General features: G+C 32.8%; 1 protein-coding gene across 2 annotated transcripts; it reads left to right on the top strand.

Moving 5' to 3' along the window:
• Positions 1 to 11,267: 11,267 nt before the first annotated feature.
• Positions 11,268 to 24,691, top strand: LOC139506033 (prostaglandin E2 receptor EP4 subtype-like). 2 transcript variants are annotated; one of them, XM_071295326.1, is made up of 3 exons: positions 11,268 to 11,490; positions 12,648 to 13,607; positions 22,634 to 24,691. In XM_071295326.1, exons 2-3 carry the CDS (start codon positions 12,729 to 12,731, stop codon positions 23,093 to 23,095), a joined length of 1,341 nt encoding a protein of 446 aa, XP_071151427.1. In that variant the 5' UTR covers positions 11,268 to 11,490; positions 12,648 to 12,728; the 3' UTR covers positions 23,096 to 24,691. The 2 variants fall into 2 exon arrangements, with proteins under 2 accessions (XP_071151427.1, XP_071151434.1); XM_071295333.1 differs by lacking the exon at positions 11,268 to 11,490 and adding an exon at positions 11,819 to 11,928.
• The last annotated feature ends 1,008 nt before the right edge of the window (positions 24,692 to 25,699 follow it).

The following is a 25,699-nucleotide window of genomic DNA, read 5'->3' as shown; positions in this document are numbered from 1 at the left end:
TATCAATTGAATGTGAGTCAAAGGGCTGTGTGGCAAACTTTACATTTACCGGTTTTGCTTTGCCTTGTGGGTCGTATGGTTACCTGTGAATGTGTGTGTGGCTTACTATACATTTACCGGTTTTGCTTTGCCTTGTTGGTCGTATGATTACCGTAAATGTGTGTGTGGCTTACTATACGTTTACCGGTTTTGCTTTGCCTTGTAGGTCGTATGGTTACCTGTAAATGTGTGTGTGACTTACTATACGTTTACCGCTTTTGCTTTGCCTTGTAGGTCGTATGGTTACCTGTAAATGTTTGTGTGACTTACTATACGTTTACCGCTTTTGCTTTGCCTTGTAGGTCGTATGGTTACCTGTAAATGTTTGTGTGGCTTACTATACGTTTACCGCTTTTGCTTTGCCTTGTAGGTCGTATGGTTACCTGTAAATGTGTGTGTGACTTACTATACGTTTACCGCTTTTGCTTTGCCTTGCAGGTCGTATGGTTACCTGTAAATGTTTGTGTGGCTTACTATACGTTTACCGCTTTTGCTTTGCCTTGTAGGTCGTATGGTTACCTGTAAATGTGTGTGTGACTTACTATACGTTTACCGCTTTTGCTTTGCCTTGTAGGTCGTATGGTTACCTGTAAATGTGTGTGTGGCTTACTATACGTTTACCGCTTTTGCTTTGCCTTGTAGGTCGTATGGTTACCTGTAAATGTTTGTGTGGCTTTTCTATACTTTATAGGTCGTACTCGGAAACTATCATAAGTAATACATGTATGTATATATTGTGACGAAATATTTGATAAAACTATAACAATCTAGGTCGGAAACTAATATTTCACTATAATAATATAATTGGAATCAATAGCTGCAATACTACAAATTATAGTTGGTTATTGTAAATACTCATTTAAATAATCCTCTAAGACATTATCTTTATCATTTCAAGATTGATGCAAATGACTAATTATCTATTTCTGGATAGAACAAATCTTTGATGAGATAAGAATCAAATTAACATCACAAACAGGTCAACATTTACTTTATACCTTTGGACATAATAAAAACATCTGTTCTTATATATCATTTTCTAATATCACCAAAGTTGAACAAAGGTATACAGAAAAACATATTAATTAACATAACATTGCATTGTACATTTGTTGAGGAAGCATTAAACAACTTAACAATTGGCTATATTTCGGACAACTCGATATTTGGCTTTAATAAATAAGAAAGTTACGTTGCCATAACATCAGCGTGTATTTCTATATAATTACATTAGATCTATGTTTCATTACAATACATTATTCTGATTGGCTAACTGCACATCACATGTTATTCCTTAAGCAATTGTATCACTCAATAAAACTTCTCATCCATGATAACACGAGGTCCCTGAATAAAGTGCATAGGAGAATTAAATAAAAAAAAAAAAAAAATTCGTGTTTTCATTATCCTAGCTAAAAAATGTAATAAGTATTGAATGCTTCTTTTTGTAACTTCATAGGGTTGTAAAAGCGTTGACCGTGCGCACATTTTTAGAAATTTCATACAAAATGTACTTCGGTCAACGCTTTTACAACCCTATGAAGTTACAAAAAGAAGCATTCAATTCTTAAATAAGTTTGAACTAGAGCTGGCTCACTAAAATACGAACCACTCCTTAATAGGTATCAGTCGATTCCGGTCTGTCTCTACAGCCACAGCAATGTCATCCCAGGCATTGTAACAAGTTAGTTATTCCCGAAATGGAAAGGTTTAGTTTCTACATCATAGAAGTTCTGTTTCTATTGAGAGTAAGAGAGAGGAACAAAGATAGAGACCAAGTTTTTCTGATCAGAGATTTGTGAGAAAAACGCAACGATAGACCATTTTATAGTGCTAACATTTCAACATCATTTATAATTTTACAGACCAGCTTACAAGTTCGGATGTGGAATACCAAAAAAAGTTATATGTTAATCAATAATAAAAACGACAACTTCTAGCTTTTTGGTTACTGCTGGTTCATTAGTAATAACAAGGACGAAAACACTTTAATTTTGTACAATATACCTCATTAGGAACAAGAGCTTTTAAAACCAAATTTAATATTTGCACTGAATGCAAAAAAATATTAATTATTCAAAATTGATTGGTAATAGCAATATTTTCCTTTGAAAAGAACAAAACCTCCTGAATATTATTCTTTTTAAACGCAGTACCAATATAACTTGTCACATGTTAAACAAATTTCAATATGGTTAATGACATCTCATTAGCTACATGTTAGTTTAATTGATTATTGACTTTTTGATAAAACAAGCTGGTTAATATGTGCTTTTGCGACACTAATTTTTTCTTATTAAGATCAGTTTACATTGTCGGCACTTTGAGACCAACAGTTTTCTATTATTTGTTTATGGACTGTTTTTGCAGGCAGATAGTTTTCACCCATGTAAAGATTAGCCACCACCATGCATGTCTTTAATATTTGTTTATTGTAAACTATTTTGTTATAATATATGATTCATATTTTTCATGTCGGGGATTTTATAACGAATTATACTATATACGTGTCCCCCCCCCCCCCCCCCCCCCATTGTTGAAGTCCTACACACTATGTCGTTCTATAAAATTTGAAATTAACAGAAACGATCAAGTTATAGTTCAGACTAAAAGGCCGTAACGTCACATTAATATGCCTACATATCTGTTAAAAATAACTCACATCTTTGTTTTTTTTTCAAAAGAGGGAAGATATATTAGTTATGATACAGAGAAGTTACTTCTATGAAAAAAGGAAGATGTGAGCTTAATGTCAAAGAGACAGTAACTTAACAATGAAATAACAGAAAGATAGACATTTACTACCTGGCTTACATCTCGACCAATAAATGTTTTACAATTACTTCACGTAATAATAGATACTCTAAAATAAAGCCATTATGACAATAAGGATTAATAAAGTTCCTGCAGGAGTATGGTAAATATTCACATAATTCATATGAATAAAATAAAATATTGTCTTGTCTTGTCTATAATAGTTAAAAATCTTTATTCTCATAACCATTCTAGATACAAAGGTACAGATAGAGTGCAAATTATGTACATGAATAAGCATCTATTCACAAAACTTTTAGGAATTATTGGTTCTCAAATGCTCTTCAACTTCGTACTTTATTTGGCCTTTTAAACATTTTTTTATTTGACGAGTCTTTTGTAGACGATACACGCGTCTTGAGTAAATATAAAATTTCAATCCTGGTATCTATGATGTGTTTATTGAAAGGCTAAGGGTCCGGTGACACAACATATAGTAGTTAACTTAACTCATTTTGGCTTTTGGTGGAAAGTTGTCTTATTGGAAATCGTACAACGTCGTCTTCTTTGAAAGACATGAAGGTTTGTTAATTTCGCGTTTTAATAACCACCAACTTGTCATGAAATTGCGGAAACAAATGCTTTGTTACTCCTCTCCAACCACACACGCATACAAACTCGAGTGGTGGCTGTATAAAGTTCAGTGACATCTATAATCAAGACAACACGTTGAGGAGGTATGCATACAGTCATACTAGGAAATGCTTTATGTACTAGACCGAGATGCAGTATGCAGTCACAATATACCACAAAACCAGATGCAAGTTAATCTTTATTGACTTCGTGAAACTTGAGTGAATGCTTCATTAGACATTTATTACATTACTTCATATTTATAATTATGAGTATTAGATTATTTAGAGAAGCTCGCCTATGCTTGTTTAAACTTATTACTTGATAAAAACATAATTTATCTGTCTGCGCTTTTTAACGACGTTCAAACGTAATATAGTAATTGCATTTATGCATCACTTTATCTGCATCAAATATGTTTAAACACTATATAGTCAATGCAAGGTAGGAAACTGACATTTATTGGAAAAAAAGATGGATATTATGCATTCAACTTTATACTGATTACAAATCATTTCAGTGTTTTTATAACATTTATGAATGAACACATTTGTTTGTATGACGATATCGTAAGTTGCCCAATGTTCGACTGATCATCGTGTAAAGAGATACTTGTTTGTAACCCTGGATACTGATTTTTTTTTCTTAATTAACTTTAAAAGTTAGGCGTATTTTTATTCCATATAATGTATATTTCAAAATATTTCTTTCAATTTCTCATTTACAACATGAATTTAATGTTTTAATTTAAAGGGGCATTAGCTGTCAAATTCATGTTGAACTTCATCGATTTAATTTAAATTATCATATGTGATTTAAAACACTAAAACGTATGCCCAAAAAGTCGGAAATAAATATTAAACAATGCATGCACTCAATAGTATATATCAGAGTTTTGTGTACATCCGAAGACTACCGACGGTCACATAACCCGACATTAACATAAATATGAGGTAGCGACCTCGTGCAATTGGATCTTCTAGGTCTGTTTAATTTCATGTTATAGGTTAAACATAATAAGTTTATTAACTGTTTTAAATAATTTTTGTGGATCGAATCAGTCAACGAAAAGGTTCTCCTTTGTTTCTTTTTCAATGTTGGCATTCATTTCCTTGAAAGTGCTGAACACGACTTACACATGCGCAAATAATCACTACATAATGGGTTCGATTAAAGGTCACATTGCAAGTGAGTAATACATTAGTGGTATGTTTTTGCTTATTTTGACAAAAGTGAGATAGTCATTTCGATCCTTTTTTGGAATAGGGGAGGTAAAGCTCGAAACTAATGACGCACGTTTTTTTTATCCCCAATTTCGCTAGAGTCGTGTAATTACATATACCTCGCCTTAAAATGAATAATTATTTCATTATTTCACTAATATAGCTGATTGAACCAAAATTAACAACAAATCAGTGGCGGATTAACGGGGCATACATAGCATACACCCTCCCCTGTGATTTTCCCGTTTTTCACGATATATATGAATTTATCAGATTTTGTTAGCTATATCTTCAATAACGACCCTTTTCAAAAGTCTTGGATCCGCTTATACAGTTGTCAACATCTCTTCAGTAATTTATACAAGTTGCAAAAGTATTACATGCATATCAGGAACATTTTACCCATCTTTTTACTATGCAAATGTATATGCTAGTACAAGAAAATGTATATAAGATAAAAATTCCACAGGAAGATAATAATGCCACCCTATCCTAACAACACATTTTACCCCAAACCTACCATTTATTGGTTCTGTCGTCTAATTAAGGAAAGACTGTAATATTTTTTCTGTCTATGAAGAAATAACATAAAAAATTTGGTGTACACTGAATAACGCGCGTAGCGGGTTATTTAACAGTGTGCACCACATTTTTATGTTATTTCGAATAGACAAAAAAAATATTACAGTCATTTTTCATAATTTAATTCTAAATTCCATTTTAAACCGTAGAAAACCATGAAAAAACGTTGATGACGTCACGGTCACATAACTAAATTATGTCTATGGGCTGATAACAAAATAACGTCAGCCAATCAGAAGACGCGTTACATCCAAAATTAAATTATTGCAAGATATATAAACGATATGTAGTTTGATGGGCTAACAGAAAGTTCTCTTCATAAAAAGAACAATATTTCTATTTATTTAAATGGGTTTGTGTATAATGTTTCCATCTGGTTATCATGACTGATATCATCAGATATGTTTTATCATTAACTCTGTTTGACGATTTGTATGGCGGTGTCATTGTTTCACTATAGCCTACACAATTAATTTAGAAAAAACATATTCTTTTTGTGAATTTGTTTATCCAGACTTCCAAGACATTCTGTCATCTACAACAATTGCTTCAACATATTTATTCCTGTTGAATGCATTGCAGTAGACAAAACGTGTGTATCGGGTTTTTTTTATTTCTTGAGTAATGCATGAAGTGTTCAAAGACATGATAGGTGTGCAGCAATGATAAAACAATTTATAAACAACTTTCTAAACTGTATAATGAATGTTGTGTTGTTAATAGGCTTTTTATAAATAGATCTATAGGTGCAAAACGTTCGTGATAAAGCAAATAGAACTTAATCGTAAAGTTATAAGCATCAAATCATTACTCCATGATTTCGTTGTCACGACGTGAGTGCTTAATAACAGGTATAAAATACCGTAACTATCATCTGATTTCCAATTGATATAAAGTTCGATATTTTCTAAATAATTCATCATTAAAATCATTCTAGCACTGGTTATTGGGTGTCTGAAATGAATAACCGAAATCGTCAAAGGCTAATTTATGTTATAATTGTTGCTGGTCAACATTCGCGGTCTTGGATTAAAACTTGATTTATATCAAGTGATTATCGGATAGATGCCAATACTCGAGATAAAATTTATTACTTACATCCTAGCTCTTCTTTGTTCTACCTGGGGTGAATTGAGCATGATCACCCCTACCAGATCACTCCAGTTTGAGTAAGTTTCTTTGTTTTGCATGCTTTCTTATGTTTTGAAACATTTTGGCGGACTTGGTGTGTCAGTGTAAGATCACCCTTTTGCCTCCGGCAACGGAATGATCTTACACTGACACACTGCGTCCTCATGAAATAACTATTACATCTAGAAACTATCAAGAAACTTAGTTTCCATCCTTTTCAGATAAAGTTGCTCTCCGGTGAATTGGCTAGTGTTTTTAAAGGTATTTTGGCTCCTCAATGCACATTTTTGTTTTTCAATATTTTGGTGTTTTCGGCGTTTCTGATAATGGTTAATCAAGAAAAGATATTCGAACGAACCAAATTTTTAACTTGTTATTTGGGCAATTAAATATAACCACAGTATAATTCAGGTGTAAATATTGGTAATGACTTTTGGTTGATATTTCAATTACATCTTGTTTATTTAATCACTTTAGTAGTAAATGCTAAGTATCGATTCCCTAGTGGGAGAAATGTCAATCAATACACTATAAGTAGGTCTCCATTGTATGGGTTTCATAATTAGGTAAAATAGGTTTTGCAGTTAAAGTTCATTCCTGAGTGGGACTGTGTACAAATAGTATATTGATTGCGTAGCTATTTGATAATATTATTGGACAAATAATCGCCGAGTATTTGTCCTAATCGTGACACAGTTATTTCCCTTAGGAGTAACTACATCCTATACATTACTGTAAAGTCCCACAAGTATATCTCTCGTAGTTCCATTCTCGTAATTCCATTATACTTTGAGATCCGTCATAGTTGTAAATTTTCCTTCCCTGAAGATTACATAATTTTTCATACTTGAAGCTCGTGCGATTTATCGTCATTTTTCTCCTCGAAAACACTTTTTAGTGACTTTCGGGTTGTTTTTTTTCCTTATTTTGGTGTTACATCTTTCAGTTTGCAGATGTTTTAATTAGAATATCATTTCATTTCATGTTTTCCCGTGGGATGCTATCGCGTGTGGTATGTTTACATATTCATCTTATTTGTTTACATAAAAATGTTGGTCACGTTTTTTAAACATTAAAAATCAGTTAAGGAAAATTCTACTTTTCTCTGATGGTCACATCCAGGCCCAACATCTGTACAGTGATCGTTTCCGTCCTTAACTCTATAATTTGCGTATTATATTATTATGCGGATCGGAGCTGTAACTGGCGGGAAGTTTGGCCCCGTCTAATTAAAAAAAGTCAGATGTAACAATTATAAGAAACTTATATATATATACTGTTCCCATGGGATTTATCTAGGACTAGAAGCGTACTAAATAGCACAACAAAAGTATCTAAAGCTTCTACAAAGTCCTTAATTTGTTTCTACAGATTTTTTAATTATTTTTTTTTAGATTTGCCTCAAACTAAAGATTAGTAAATTGATGTTTTTGAAATAAGGAGCTTGAAGCAACATTTTGGGAATTTTAACGCCACTTTTAAACACCGCATTTAGGATATTTCGTGGCGGTTAGTTATTATTGGTGGAGGAAGCCTGAGTGCCCGGAAAAAAACACTGACCTTGACGCAAAAGAAATTAATATTCTTAAGTTAGAATCTTTAAAGACAATTGTAAAGTCATCTATCAAAAAAAAAAAAATGATATTTGATTGACAGTTCCTAAACTTGTATACATGCTTATGATAGATGAAATTACAATACAAACACTGATTTTAGCATACTCCTTCCGGTCTCTTATACATATCATTCAGGCCATAGTTGACTTTTTAACGGTTTTGGTTTATTTTTAGGCCCCTTTGTTTGTTGAGCTATTATATTTATACAAATATATATACGAAGGAACATAATTTACGTAATACAAGATATTTTATTAAAGAAAGCTCAATTAAGAACATAATCATTAATAGCATAGATACAACAAAGAACAACATTTAATTTATTCCTGACAAATGCGATGTTTTGAAAAGATTCAAATGTAAGTACAAGAAAAAATTGGAGTGAATAATTATTCCAAACAATATATAAAACTTTTTTTTGTTGCGTGCATGGTGCATATCAACTTCCATTGTGGAACTGTATCTCGATGACTCATTTTAAAAATAAGATTCTTAAAAGAACTTCGCTGTAATACATAACTGATAACAATCTATAAGTATACTTGTAGAACACATTTTGTTGGTAAAAAAAAAGAATTTTAGATTCTTTGATTTGTAATACATACCAATCTTTCAGTATAGCTGTGAAATACATTTTGCTGGTAAAAAAAGTACTTTAGGATTCTTTGGGTTTTTTTTTTATACATGCCAATATATCAATATAGCTGTAAATACATTTAAGGGGTAAAAAAGTACTTTAGGATTCTTTGGGTTTTTTTTATACATGCCAATATATCAATATAGCTGTAAATACATTTAAGGGGTAAAACAGTACTTTAGGATTCTTTGATTTGTAAAGTAATGTATAAAACGTGTGTAGGGATGATACATGAACTTTGTAAACAGAAAGCATTTACTTAAAGTTGACGCTAGAATGTTTTACCCTGTAATTAAGCTATTGTATAAAGTTTAAATTTGCTGTACTTTTATAAGAATATGCACTTAAACTTACCAGGGTTTTACTTAATATACATAATTTCCATTATGGTTTAAATCTACCTCACAGCGTTCTCTGTTCATAGTAATCCTTGGGAAACATTCATTGCTTTATTTAAACATTAACTGAAATATTTGTACTTATGTATCTACAACTGAATAATTATATATAATTCATTTTTGATTATATAAACTATTAACTTGCTTACTGATATCTTACTGCAGTCAAAGCAATATGTTAAGTTTTAAATCGATCATTAAAAACTTGAGACATGTTAAATATTGATCATAACTTCACTAATAACTATTGTATACGGAAATGATGTCGAGGGTGTGGTAGGGTCAGGAGTGTAGACAAGGTATCAACAGTGAGGTCAGGAGTTTGGACACCGTAAATAAGAGTGAGACAGGAGTGTCAACAATGCAATTTTGAGTGATATCGAGAGTACGGACAGAGTAAATTAGAATGATACAAAGAGTATGGACAAGGGAAATTATAGTGAGATCGTTATCAATGACGGGATAGAAAAGAGTTTGAACAGGAATGTGGACAAGGTGAAATTGGTGAAGCCGGGAGCTTGGAGAAGGTCATTTATAGTGAGATGTTGAGTGTGGACAGTATGAATACGATTGAGGCTAAGAGTGTGAACAGGGTAAATAACAGTGATGTCAGGCGTGGGTGTATAGGGTAAATTAGAGTTAGGCCAGTAGCTATGACAGAGTAAATTATAGTGAGATTAGGAATGTGGACACGGTTTAATTAGAGTGAGACTAAGAGTTGGGACAGAGCAGACATATCTTGTCCTGAGGTCGTCATTCGTTATTAGTTTCAAAATTTATTTCTAGAGATAGGTATCAAAATCTATGACTAACTGGTAATACTATGATCATACAAATACTTGATATAAACGAAGTAGAGAAACACTTGTCAACAAGATCACAACACATAAAACAACGATATAACACATGTCAACAAGATCACAACACATAAAACAACGATATAACAGGAGATCACAACACATAAAACAACGATATAACACATGTCAACAAGATCACAACACATAAAACAACGATATAACAGGAAAACACATGTCAACAAGATCACAACACATAAAACAACGATATAACAGGATCACAACACATAAAACAACGATATAACAGGATCACAACACATAAAACAACGATATAACAGGAGAGAAACACATGTCAACAAGATCACAACACATAAAACAACGATATAACACATGTCAACAAGATCACAACACATAAAACAACGATATAACAGGAAAACACATGTCAACAAGATCACAACACATAAAACAACGATATAACAGGATCACAACACATAAAACAACGATATAACAGGATCACAACACATAAAACAACGATATAACAGGAGAGAAACACATGTCAACAAGATCACAACACATAAAACAACGATATAACACATGTCAACAAGATCACAACACATAAAACAACGATATAACAGGAGAGAAACACATGTCAACAAGATCACAACACATAAAACAACGATATAACACATGTCAACAAGATCACAACACATAAAACAACTATATAAACACATGTCAACAAGATCACAACACATAAAACAACGACACAACACATGTCAACAAGATCACAACACATAAAACAACGATATAACACATGTCAACAAGATCACAACACATAAAACAACGATATAACACATGTCAACAAGATCACAACACATAAAACAACGATATAACACATGTCAACAAGATCACAACACATAAAACAACGATATAACACATGTCAACAAGATCACAACACATAAAACAACTATATAAACACATGCTAACAAGATCACAACACATAAAACAACGATATAACAACATGTCAACAAGATCACAACACATAAAACAACTATATAAACACATGCCAACAAGATCACAACAAATAAAACAACGATATAACACACGTCAACAAGATCACAACACATAAAACAACGATATAACAGGAAAAATCTGTTATTGAAAAAAAATATGCTGATTGTAGTGTATAGGCAATATTTTAGAATGGGCGAGGTAATCTTTACGTAACACTAATTCTATAGATTATGATTTAAGCAGGTTGACATGTGCTTGGTTATTGCCGGTATATTACCTGGTAAATATGCATTTAGTGAATAAGGTTGTCAATATTGATACTCTTTATTGATATTACTTGTATATGAAAATATGACATTTTTCATTCAATGAAACCATAAGATACCTGCTTCTGTAGTTAAATAAATAGTTGATGGTATGTAAAATATTTTACCACGTGCCCCGAGACCGTAACAATGAGTAACGAGCTTTAACTACTATTTTCTTTACTTTTAAAAAGCAAATAACTTCACATTCTTGGTGTACTATTATGGCAATTACGTAACCAAGCGGGCACTTGTTCTTTTATTTAGTTAACCAATCGATTATATCTTTAAAGATTTTTTTTAAAGATTTATTTAATGTGAATACTTCCTTCATAATGGACCACCTTACATGTTACCTGATGAGGAGGTAAGACCACGGTTATAAGATTATACCTTTTTATTAATTTCCATACGACTTTTTTTAAGAAAATATTTTGTTATTGTTTTGTCAACATTGTTGAGGTCGTATTTATCTCGTATGCAGATGTTACAGGATTTAAATATCATTTGGACAAATCGCATGAATCCATATCAAAGTAGTATTTATTTTCTTTTGAAGCCCCCCCCCCCTTTTTTCCCTAGTTGACAGCTAGCAGTAGACCAAACGAAATAATGGTCACACGGAAGTCTTGTCAAATATCATTATGTCACATCTACTGAAATTGAATAATAAAAAAGGTAAAACCCAACACTTTAAAAATACGGAAATAAAATGTCACGGTACGCCAGCTACATTTATAAACTTTTATTTGTATGAATGTATTTAACGATGATAGATAGTAAGCACATCAGAGGTGTACAAAAAGTACGTACATTATTGTAATTAACACATATTTATTTGACTATGACAAGTGTCACATTGTTATCTTTTTTTACTTTTTTAGGTGAGGTGTTGTAACTTTTATTTTTGAGAAATTCACGGGGATCTGATCTGCATAAAATATGTTAAGGTTGTTAACCATTTTAACTGTAAATAAAGATTAAGATTAATCTCCTGATTCATTTAGGTAACCTTAATCCATTTATTATAGCTTTGTGTCTGCGAATATATAAAATCTTTTAATATATAAACCGAACTTTTTTTCTTAATACATAGATTATATGACCACTTATTAATCTGATTGATTATCTATAGCCACTCAAATCTATTATGACTGGGGTTTTATGTTAAACAAAAGACTGCCAGAACTGTCATCAATATAGAACTATATAATGATTGTTTACCAAACGGTATTTTTTATTATTATTTCCCCCTCATTAGAATCCGTATTGATCTATTAGTTAATTAAGGTAAAGTGTTGATTGCTAACCAGTGAAATTGTCACCACAGATTAACGAAGCGAAATAATGATTTTCCTCGGTCAAATCCATAGATTACGGACCACAGAAGTCAGATTTACAGGAGTTCAGTTGGAATTCTATTTGATAGGAATGACTTGGTGTCCGGTGAATTATGTATTATCTGGACAATAATTAAATAATAAGCTGAATATTTCATAACATTTACTCTAATTACAATTTCAGGTGAAAAGAGTGGTGGCACTTTCTCTCAAGAGTGATGGTAATATATTCCCATTGGAGCTACTGAAGTGATTTAAATAAATTATGCCTGTTAACGGTATGCATTACACATCTGTGAACGATAGTAGTTATAATCATTCACTACAGATCATCATGGGGAATACAAGTGCAAGTCCGCAGACGTCAGCTTTCCTACCAAATATAACAAACGGATCAGACTTTTCCTCAAAGAAAAATAATACAGTTATAAATTCAGGAATAATGTTTGGGGCAGGGGTTTTGGGAAATATTTTAGCGCTTATCGTCTTAATTCGATCCGGACCAGAACAAAGAAGGACTATATTTTACAGATTGGTAGCTGGTCTATGTGTCACAGACTTATTAGGGACAACATTGACATCACCCGTTGTGATAGCTGTATATGTGAATAATTTCCAATGGATAGGCGGAACAGCTATGTGTAATTATTTCGGATATGTAATGATAATGGCAGGGTATGCCACAATGTTGATTGTATGTAGTATGTCTATAGAACGGGTCGTATGTATAAAACACCCACTTATATACAATGCCAGGAAATCTACAAAACATGCTACAGTGATTTTAATATTTTGTTGGACCTTAGCAGCTTTCATGGCCGCTCTGCCGTTTATGGGTTTTGGCAATGTAGTGCTTCAGTACCCAAGGACGTGGTGTTTTTTCGACTATTATACAAAAGAACCTGTTGACAAAGCATTCAACTATTTATTTGCTATATTAGCAACTGTGATTATTTCTGTGACTGCATGTTGTAATTTAACTGTGATATATACTCTTATAAAAAGTCGACGTCGCCAATGTCTACTGTCAGGAAATAGCAGAAGAAACTATTTTAGTTACTCTAAACGATTCACCGAATGTCAGATGTTAGTACAACTAGTAGGAATTACTATAGTGTTTAGTACTTGTTATATGCCTCTCATGGTGAGTATGTCAGTTAACGTTAACTTTATATATATATATATAATTATAGTAATTTTTGTAGACACTTTACTTATTATTTGAAAATAGAATAATTCTACTTTTCTTGGTGTCTTAATTGTTTAAATAGCAGATATCACCGCTCATTTGAATCATTTTGGAATCACTTCTTATATTTAATATTTATCATAGTTTTGATTTAACCCCTAAAGTTAATTTGTAGAAATGTTCTGGTTTATATGTTAATACCTTTGGAACAAAGAATAAAGTACTAGTCTTGGACACAATCACAATTTATAAAGTAAAAACACCAAATTTTTCTTAAAAAGACCGACACACACATACTTAGACAGTTGAATTATATCTAGGCACTGACAAGATTCACTTGGTTGTTGTAAAAGAAAACATTACATAAAATATATAGATTTATATTTTATTCAAGAATGTAGAACGTCCAGTTTTTAAAGCATTTTTGGCTGTGAGTTTGTTTTTCTAACATTTCAAATCTGCTGGTTAAAGCTGAGACTATATCTTTTAAAACAAATCTTGAAAAATCCGCAATTTCTGATCAGTATTTTATCCCGACCGAGTGTATTTGTAAAGAAACTTTATGGTTTTTTTTTTTTATCTTTTGTAATACAAGACGCTACGCTACGTATACGAAGAAGGGATTTGTATTCACATTTCAAGAAAATGTGTTTTTACTTAACATATGTACTTTTGAATATACCCTTACTTGTACTATATTGACTCGACTTTTAATGATTTTTCAACATATAAGCTATATATAAGTATTGCTATCACTCATTATCAAACAAAAGATAAATTTCTTAATTATATAAATATTCATAAAAATATGTAATGTTCTCCCAGGTCTGTAGTTAAATGAACTTGTATCTGTAATGTTCTCCCAGGTCTGTAGTTAAATGAACTTGTATCTGTAATGTTACTGTCTATTCTTGTTTTTGTTATTTTATTTGCCATACATTAAACAAAAACAAATTAATTTTAAATTTAAGGATTGTTAATCTACATTTAGTTAGGGGAAACATGTTTGTTAACTACATTTTTTATAGTTTCCTGTTTAAAAGTACACAATCAAAAAATGTATGTTATTATCATATGCATTATCCATTATCTATTGACTACTTTAACAAATAATAACACAACCGCACACCAGGACCGTCAACTAAAATACAGCACCAACTCCAAGGTCAACACCAATATTACACTCCGTGGTCAACTAAATACCGCACTCCGTGGTCAACTAAAATACCGCACTCCGTAGTCAACTAAAATATCGCACTCCGTGGTGTACTAAAATACTGCACTTCTAGGTCAACTAAAATACAGTACTCCAATGTCAACTCAAATAACGCACACCTAGGTCAACTTGAATACCACACTCCGAGGTCAACTAAAATAACGCACTTCAAGGTCAACTAAAATAGGAAAAAGACCATACAACCTCAGAAAACTTAAAACCTTGAATATATCAATCAACGGAACGATCGGAATAGAAATTTCAAATTTCTGACTTAAAACAAGCGTTTTATGAAGACAATGATGGCTAGCTAAACCTCAAACTTTATGACAGTTGTTTATTAAATTCATTGCATGTTAAATGTCAGGACTATTTGCAAGTCATACAAATACTCATACAATTTAAGAAAGTTTATTACCTTTAAATATCAGATTCATAAGTAAAATATGATTTATATCTATGATGTGCATTCCATGACATATCGTATTACACTGTCATCAACATTGTTGACTGACTTACATAATATAATACCAAATCTTTGTATTAGATACACGCTGAGGACATAAGCTCGAATTGTGTATGTAATTTACACCAAGATATTATTGTCAATGCACAACGATAGTTTTCAATAATTTAGAAGGGGATTTTTTCAGCGATTTGAACAGATGTTATACATACCTGGTGTCCAATATCATTCATCTTTATGTACAGGCAAATGTGTAGATGATTGGAAGTATATAAACATAGATGTACAATAAATCTATGACAACTTTTATCGTAAGCTCTGTTGTAAGTCCACTGGCACTTGTCTCTGATATTGCTTTTTAATGACACACCTTACAAAGTCTTCAGCATTGACTTGCTGGTTTTTTTTACAAGTATAGAACCAACATGATCATTTTCATGTAGAAATAAAATCAAATTAGCAAAATGACATTTGCCAGATTTACAAATTGTTCTTCTAAATTGTAAGTAGATAAAAATAGATAAGAGAAGAAACTTAAGAAATATAAAAAAAAAAAAAAATCAGCAAGACACGATAGATACAAATAAGTAATTAAGAAAACAATGACGGAAACAATGACGGAAACTTTAGTCGACCTTTTGTGACTTATTTCTCTTAAACGACCATGTTTTTCGTTCATTTTTTTACATAAATAAGGCCGTTAGTTTTCTCGTTTGAATTGTTTTACATTGTCTTATCGGGGCCTATTATAGCGGACTATGCGGTATGGGCTTTGCTCATTGTTGAAGGCCGTACGGTGACCTATAGTTGTTAATGTCTGTGTCATTTTGGTCTTTTGTGGATAGTGTCTCATTGGACATCATACCACATCGTCTTTTTTATATGTTCACCATTCTTTTGTGGTTTTTGTGCCGTCTCTGGATTTCATTGATATTTTGCTCGGACATGATATTTATATTGTTTGTTGGAACGATGTTAACTGATTATAATTATCTGTGTTTTTTGGACACTATTAAATTTAAATTCATGTGATAGCGTTATCACTTCAAAAAAATTTGAAATGCCTTCATATAAAATATACAAGCAAATCTTCATGAACACATGTTCAAAGCAAAAAGACATAATAAAAAAAAAGCTCCATATAGTATGGGAGAATGCAATGATTCAGAATGAAATGATTCACTAACTTTTGCGTCGAACAAGTGTTCAAGAAGATTTTCTGTAGTCAGTTTATGTATGAAGGCCATTAATCTTATCTTTTTGTCGTGATAAGGCCAGCAAATGAATTCGACATAGTCCAAAGTTTTTACTAGACAGTTATTCAGATACAAGTTACTATAGGGAAAACGGTACTATTTATTCTGCCATAGGCGACAATAGTAACATTTTCTAAATTTACCACTTTTTATAATAAAAACCTGGATAAAACAGTTATGTGTGATGTAGTTCTTTATTACTTTATTTTAAAAATTGAAGCCAAATAGTATCATGACCAATTTCCAACGGAGCTTGTATATGTTATCCATGCCCACCGTCATTTTGCACCAAATTTATGAAATTTTGGAAGCCTTTTCGAATAATTCTCTAGAAAATATTTCAATAGGTTTTAAAATTTATATTGTAAATTTACACGCTGCAGTTATTCATAGATACATTAAAAAAATATATTGTACTCTTACATCCAATCACAGCCCTCCTAAGTTGACTTCCTTCGCCTGTCTTGGGTACACAAAAGGCCAACCTAATGCTGGGAAAATGTAATAGTACCGTTTTCCCTATAACAGATACGCCCAGTTTGGCTTTTACAAATTTAATAAGTAAAACTTTACCGATTAGAAGCCGCATTTTTCCCGAAATATATGTTTTCAAAAGCCTTTCTATTTTTATATTTCATTGAAACAACCCTATTCTATTTTTGAAGGTCCGGGCCTTTTATTCAATAGTCAGGCGCAGATACAGACGTGTTTTTTTAAAGAGGCCACAAGACATACAAGTCATATAAAAGGGGGGTTCCATTTAAATGTCCTCATAAAACTAAAACCATTAATTGACCAACAAATCGGGGGATTCAAACGTTGACTTATGATCACTGCTTGGAACAATTTGTATTATGATTATCCAACACATATATACTTGAATTAAGTGTACCTTCAACAATTTCATATAATCGCTTACTTCTAAAGACGAATGATTTACTTTAAATATTTCTGATTTGAAAACAAATTGCATCAGATTTAGCTCCGTCACATTCTGTATGTGTCTGTCACATGTCACCAGGAGCCGGTAATTCGATGGTTGTCGTTGTCTATCACATGTCACCAGGAGCCGGTAATTCGATGGTTGTCGTTGTCTATCACATGTCACCAGGAGCCGGTAATTCGATGGTTGTCGTTGTCTATCACATGTCACCAGGAGCCGGTAATTCGATGGTTGTCGTTGTCTATCACATGTCACCAGGAGCCGGTAATTCGATGGTTGTCGTTGTCTATCACATGTCACCAGGAGCCGGTAATTCGATGGTTGTCGTTGTCTATCACATTCCTTTATGGTGTTGTCATATTTTAGACCGTTGTATTTGATTTGAATCATTTCTTATCAAGTCATGTCAGGGCCTCTTATATATTAATATATGTTACTGTAAGGTACGGGTTTTCTTCATTGTTGAAAGCCGTAATATGAACTATAGCAAACTGATACTTTAGTGTATAGTTGTCTAAATGTCGATTTATTTTCCATGATAAAATCCAGTTAAGTAGTTTTTCATTTTTTATTATATCTATGCATATTCTGTGTGTCGATACACACTCCTGTACCGTTTTTTGTTATTTTTGGCAAATACTGTCAATATCGTTTCGCAATTTGCTAAAACGTATGCTATTGTTGTAAGGGATTCTCCGAATTACTATTGCTCTCATTGACAGCTAAAATCATCAGTAGTAATTGTTTTCCAATAAGAAGTAATTAGTACTCTATTTATATGTTGAATACGAGACGATCTACTCTCTCTTAGAACAAAAACAATTTCTTAATTAACATATAAATGACACAAAGGTTAACCAAGTGTCATTAAGAGACAACTGAAAGGAAGTTTTGTAAAAAATGTAGAGGTATTTTGGACTCCGATATTTTAAAATACTCATAACAAAAAAAAAGACTTTACGTGGACACACACATGTCTGCTGTTGGACATCTTTCCGTCTATACAATAATAAAATATGCACAGAGATGTCCTACTACAAAACAATGTAGGAAACAACAATAGATGTTCTAAAGATTAAAACTCTCGTCCATTTAAACTGTAACGTGATATTGAACGAGATTTAAGAAGCATTCTTTGATCCTATTATGTCCATCTGATGCCTCAGGTCATTCGATACATCTGCTTTAAGTCTGCATTATTTCTGAAGTATCACATTTGTTGTGTCAATGTCATTTTTTTGTTATTGATATTTTGAAGAAGAAAAAAATATTAACAAACGTTGTAAAGGTATTCCATTGTATATTAAAATGGAGATTATCGGGAGTTTTTCTTTCTTTTTGGGGACGAAGTTCAGAGTATATCATTATTTTATCGTAAAATTTAAAAGAAAACATTTTTTTCCCCGAAATTTATCTACATGAACCTTACAGGCACTCCCAACCTAGCATCATACTTGACCATTGTCTGTTTTTACCTTGATATCAACATTTGTATTCTTTATATCAAAAGAATGCAGAAATTTCTTTTCCAATTGTTAATTTTCCTTTCTTTTCCAGTTGTTAATTTTCCTTTCTTTTCCTATTGTTAATTTTCCTTTCTTTTAAGCCGATGCTTCGTTTGCTCCAATGTAGAGAACATGTTTGTTTCTTCCAACAAGTAAGTTTTCGAGTGATTGAAAATAATAATGATATATTTTCTTCCTAAAAGTTAAGAAAACACATTTACGATTTAAAATGTTATTAATATCATGGGCTCACAACGTTTACCTAATTTCGTCATCAATACATGCATTCATTGTGAAAGTATGATTGCTCTTGCCGAAATTTGTAAAACAAAATGTATATCTCATGAAATCTTTACATGTCCCAGCTTCGTACAGTGTTCTGGTGGGTCTATTCGGCAGTTCGTGTCTTTAGTTGTCCGTTTTCACTATATTATTGCTATGATAAGGCCGTTCCATTTGCAGATGTTTTTAAAATATGAATGGAGGCTTCCATTCAACAAAAAATGGGCCGATTCCGATAATCTGAAATTGAATACTATTTTCTTGGGAAGGGGGTTTTGAAGAATTATACCATGTTACTATGCATAGGGGCGTTATATGTGTGATCTAGCTCACTAAAGGGTATTTTTATCACGATTAAACTGACATATCGAAAACGGTTATAATATTGCTATAATTAAACCATTGTGTCTGGGTTAGAAGGGATTAATAATCAAGCCGCCTATTTTCAGTTTGAAACTAAGACCTATATGTCTCTTTTATTATTGTATTTTCTATAATATAATTTTGTACAACATTGCACAATATCATATCTTCTTACACTTCATGATGTTGTTTGCATGTGTGAACTTAATCCCGACAGAACAGCACGATTTCTATAAAAGAATTTAATGTAATATAGACACACGTTTATTAAGGTTTATGACCCCTTCTGTGGCCTGTCAATTACGGAATTTTCAAACAGCCGAAGATAATGAATAATAAAGATGGACCATGTCGTGCAAAGCATTATTATTTATAGTTTAAATTAGTAGAAAAATAGAATTTAATAAAAATAAAATTTAGATGTTTGTAGAAAATCCACAGACTTTAATCTTGAGATTTTTGTCATAAAATTTTAAACCGATAGATGATAGATTACTCACTTGTTTTTCTATGACCCTAGAAAGTGTACCTGAATTGGTCCATATTTATATTTGTTTTAACCAATATCTAAATTTATAAACATGTTTTAAGAAAATCATTGCTAGCAATGCATGCAATAATCCTCTATCAAGCATCGAATTGCCAAATATGAGAGTACATTAGGGGAAAGGCTGTGGATTTTCTATAAAATTTCCATATGTTTAGAATTGAATCAACACAAGGGTACATAATCCTTAACAACAAAAAAGTTAATGTCATATCATTAAATTTTGAATGTAACACGTTTTCTGATTAGCTAAAAGTTGTTTGTCTATCAGCTCATTGACATAATTTTACGATGTGACCGTGATGTCATCAACGTTTTTTTTTCCCATTTTTTACTCCATAAAAATGGAATTTTTAATTTAAACTTTAACGAATGACTAATATTTTTTCTGTCTATTTGAAATAACATAGAAATGTGGTGCACACTTTTAAATAACCTGCTACTCGGATTATTCAGTGAGCACCACATTTCTCCAATATAAATTCCTTACATTTATGACCAGAGATGTTGAATTTTTACGTAATTATCTCCCTTTAATTTAAATTTCTAATCTTTTGGCTCGAGTACGTCTGTTCATTCTTGTTTTTAAAAGAAACGTGCTTCTGGCAACCTCCATGTTAATTATGATTTGATTAAAATTTGCAATCTTATTGACCTTTTTATACGAGCAATAAACGTGCAGTAATTGCTAATTTTTACATCAGTTGAAGCTTAGTGGAGAGTTGTCTTGTGAGCAATCATATTCCATCTTCTTAATTTTACATTTATAATGAAAATTACCACAGACGAACATACCACAATAGTATATCTAATTTGTTCTACGTTTTAATCTTAATTTGTTCTTTGTTACATGATAAAGAAAAGTGACCGAAATTTAAAATAATTTAGGATATGCTGTCTCATTCTAATTTACAACGGATCCAAAAATATACTCCAAAACAAATAACAATGTTATATAACTTAACGTACTAGTGTAACTTTAAGATAAGATTCCCCGAATTTCTTCAACCTGTGAATTTGATGACTTTTATGAAGATTTACACAATAACTTGTCCTTCTTGTAACTTTTATGAAGATTTACACAATAACGTGTCCTTCTTGTAACTATGTGTCATTGATCGCTATTCTGTTAAACAGAAAATCTTTTTGAGGTCATATCAAGTTTTTTCAATTATATTTATTCTTATTTCACATGATATACTTGCAGCTAATCACGAGTAGACAACGATGTTTTGTCACGAGATTTTAAAACCCCCTTTACATTTTTCACTTCACATATTTTTAGCAATTTCGTATCTGTTACTATAAAAAAAAACATTTAAAATAAACAATAAACTCGCACAGAAAACGTAGTTCTTTTCTTAAAGATCAATTGATAATATATCTCATTAAACATTTAAAACACACAGACGAGCATGTGTAAGTCCAATTACGGAAGATAAGTTGTGTTTGAGACTTTGATATGTTTACTTATTCATGTAAACTATGTAATCTGCAACCATACTTATATCGTTGTACAATGTTTTCTGTTTAAGTGGGTAATTCATAAAATAAGTAAATGAACGATAACATGAGACGTTTTTATGCTCACACTGTAGGCGACAGATGCATTAAGTGTTACTCTTGACCGTCCGTCCTTCCGATTTTGCATCTTTCTGTCCTTCCGTCTTTCCACTTTTCTGTCTCTCCGTCTTTTCGTCTTTTTGTCCGTTCGGTCCACTTTCAAAGCTTGAACGGGGGCATTTTTCTTTGCAAATATTGACATATAAAACTGAGGGATCTCAATGCTCGATACCACTTCTAGTAGACAAACAGTCCCGAGAATATTATTGGTCGATGCCACTGATAGAAGATCATCAGTCGCGAGAATATCATTGGTCGATACCACTGCTAGTAGACAGTCAGTCCCGAAAATCTTATTGGTCGATACCACTGTAAACAAACAGTCCCGAGAATCTCATTGGTCGATACCACTGTTAGAAGACAATCAGTCCCGAAAATCTCATTGGTCGATACCACTGCTAGTAGACAATCAGTCCCGAGTATCTCATTGGTCGATACCACTGTTAGAAAACAATCAGTCCCGAGTATCTCATTGGTCGATACCATTTAATGAACAGTCAGTCGCGATTGTTTCATATATTTTGCTCTTAATCGCCCCAGTATCCAAAAATAAAATCGCGGAGATTATATAGAATTCCCATAAAATTAAAGTAAAATCACGGTTTCTGTTTAAATACCAAACACTGTTTACAAACAGTTTCCTATCTCAAGAGGGTTTCAAACTGAGGATTGCCATACAATTTATTCCACGTTTGATCAAGTTTATAACGATTTAATTGCACAAAAAAATATCAAATGTTTATGACTTTTTATTGTAATCTTAATTATTTATACTTTCAGGCACGAGTCATTATAAACCAGACAGAACTGTTGCCACGAAATGTTCGATTGGATTTAATCATGATTAGATTCGCGTCACTCAATCAAATTCTAGACCCGTGGGTTTATATTTTATTGCGGAGAGAATTGCTATGGAAAGTGATAACAGGCTTTAAAATGTTGTGTCGTATTAAACAAAACGAACCCGACGTTATTCCACAGAGACCTACCTTTGACATAGAGAAAGATACGTGTTGTATATTTTGTTATCATTGTTTGTGTGATCCCCCTGTCAAACGTCCAAGAGCAGAATCTACGTATATTACAACATATGAATCAGAGCGTCGCCGCTCAACTCTGACGTCATCGACCCCAGTTAACATTCGAAGAGGCTCATTTAGCGAAATGAACAGAGACGTTTATCTTCTGTTGACACAAGCACCACATCAATACAACAGAGTCATTAGCACATCACCATCCTAACCCGCAACTATGTGTCAACAACTCAATCATAACGCAATGGCACGTTCACCCTACTACTCAGTGGTCAATGTTGTCCTAACCCGAAACAATGTGTCAAACAATTCAATCATAACGCAATGGCGAGTTCGTCCTACTGCTCAGTGGTCAATGTTGTCCTTACCCGAAACAGTGTGTCGAACAACTTATTAATAACACCATGGCGAGTTCGTCCTACTTCTCAGTGGTCAAGTTTGTCTAAACCCGAAACAATGAGTCGAACAACTTAATAATAACACAATGGCGAGTACGTCCTACTGCTCAGTGGTCAAGTGTGTCCTTACCCGAAACAATGTGTCGAACATCTTAATAATAACGCCATGGCGAGTTCATCCTACTGTTCAGTGGTCAAGTGTGTCCTTACCCGAAACAATGTGTCGAACATCTTAATAATAACGCCATGGTGAGTTCGTCCTACTGCTCAGTGGTCAAGTTTGCCCTAACCCGAAAGAATGTGTCGAACATCTTAATAATAACGCCATGGCGAGTACGTCCTACTGCTCAGTGGTCAAGTGTGTCCTTACCCGAAACAATGTGTCGAACATCTTAATAATAACGCCATGGCGAGTTCATCCTACTGCTCTGTGGTCAAGTGTGTCCTTACCCGAAACAATGTGTCGAACATCTTAATAATAACGCCATGGCGAGTTCGTCCTACTGCGCAGTGGTCAAGTTTGCCCTAACCCGAAAGAATGTGTCGAACATCTTAATAAAAACGCCATGGCGAGTTCGTCCTACTGCTCAGTGGTCAAGTGTGTCCTTACCCGAAACAATGTGTCGAACATCTTAATAATAACGCCATGGCGAGTTCGTCCTACTACTCAGTGGTCAAGTTTGCCCTAACGCGAAACAATGAGTTGAATAACTCAATAATAACACAATGGCGAGTTCGTCCTACTGCTCAATGGTCAAGTTTGTCCTTACCCGAAACAATGTGTTGAACATCTCTAAATAACGACGCCATGACGAGTCTACTGCTCAGTCGCCAAGTTTGTTTAACCCCGAAACAATGTGTGAACATCTTAATAACAACGCCATGGAACTATTCTTATCTTCGTTTTTGTTCACTGGGTATGTGGGCTAAGAATCCTGACAAGGTAACCAATCAAATGGAAAGATTAGCGGGGGTATTTCACACCAGTATAATATCATACAGCATATAGCTGAGAGGATGATAGAGCAGATTGTTACATAGATAATATTGTTAAGGGAAGCCAAGGACTTATGTACCCAAAAGTGTATGTTGATAGAGTCTGAAATAGTATACATTATTGTTTAGTTGCTTAGGGGTCAGCTGAAACAGCCTCCGAGCGCGGGATTTTCCCGTGGCGTCGAAGACCCATTGGCGGACAAAGGCTGTTTTCTGCTCTTTGGTCGGATTGTTGTCTCTCATATTCTCTGTTTCATTTTCTATTCTATCTAAATTATGTTAAAGAATTAAACAGTATTAGACTTGATTATTCATCATTAAACATATATCGTATTGCTCACTGCCATTGTCACAGTCAGAAGAAAGAATATTATAATGTTTTTTGTGTATTAAAGAAAATCTGAAAACTTTACTTTTGCTTTTATCATATTGAGCAAACCATTTTCAATACGATGTATTTACTTGTCACACAGGTTCAATATTTATAACTTATATACGCATATACGCATGAACTTGAGTTTTTGATACGAATCCTTAAGTGCACATATTTGGATAATAGAATACAAAGAAAAAACGCGTGCCTCTTTAATATGGAACGAACACAAGAAGATGCAATCGAAAAGTCACTGAATAAACAATTCAGTTCTAGACTGAAAAGAGTGGACATTAAAAAATAATGTCAAACTGTTATACTGAAAACTAAAAATTTAGTGACACAAGTCAAACTAAGTGAACTTGCTGTTATGGTGGTAAGAGGGTTTTTTTGGTTCCCATCTACTGTTTATGATCTGTACTATACACAATATTTTTTTTTTAAATTTTAACATCAAAATAAATTGGGCTTTTGGTGTATGCATATAAGACATTATTATAAACTTCAACACCAATTTCTGATTTTCAGCCGTGAAGTATATCTTTGAAAAAAACATGAATTTTTGACAATAAAGAATACAATAAAACCAGTAAATCAGACAAACAAACCCGATTGTTACATACTATCGTCTACTCATCAAACAAACAAACAAACTAACTTTTTATATCGTATACTCATCAGACAAAAAACAAACCAGTTTTTAACATAGTATACTCATCAGACAGACAGAAAACCTCAATAGTTACATTGTATACTCATAAGACAGAAACACAAATCAGCTTATTACACCGTAAACTCATCAATCCAGCAAACAAACCTTCTTTTTACATGGCATACTCATCAACCTGACAAACAAACCAGCTTGTTACATCGTATACTCATCAAATAAACAAACCACCTTATACTCACCAAACAGACAAACACACATGCTTGTTACACCTTATACTCACAAGACAGAAACACAAAATAGCTTGCTACATCGTATACTTATCAAACAGACACTTGTTACATCGTAAACTCACAAGGCAGAAACACAAAACAGCGT

Source organism: Mytilus edulis, chromosome 1, assembly GCF_963676685.1.
Source record: "Mytilus edulis chromosome 1, xbMytEdul2.2, whole genome shotgun sequence".
In the NCBI taxonomy this organism is placed as follows: domain Eukaryota; kingdom Metazoa; phylum Mollusca; class Bivalvia; order Mytilida; family Mytilidae; genus Mytilus; species Mytilus edulis.
This window is presented reverse-complemented; position numbering and strand designations above follow the sequence as displayed.

Bases quoted from the DNA above. Each gene is read 5' to 3' on its own strand.
- LOC139506033 (XM_071295326.1), top strand. From the start codon at position 12,729: ATGCCTGTTAACGGTATGCATTACACATCTGTGAACGATAGTAGTTAT. The intron at 13,608-22,633 runs GTGAGTATGTCA...TTATACTTTCAG, and splicing joins CTTGTTATATGCCTCTCATG to GCACGAGTCATTATAAACCA.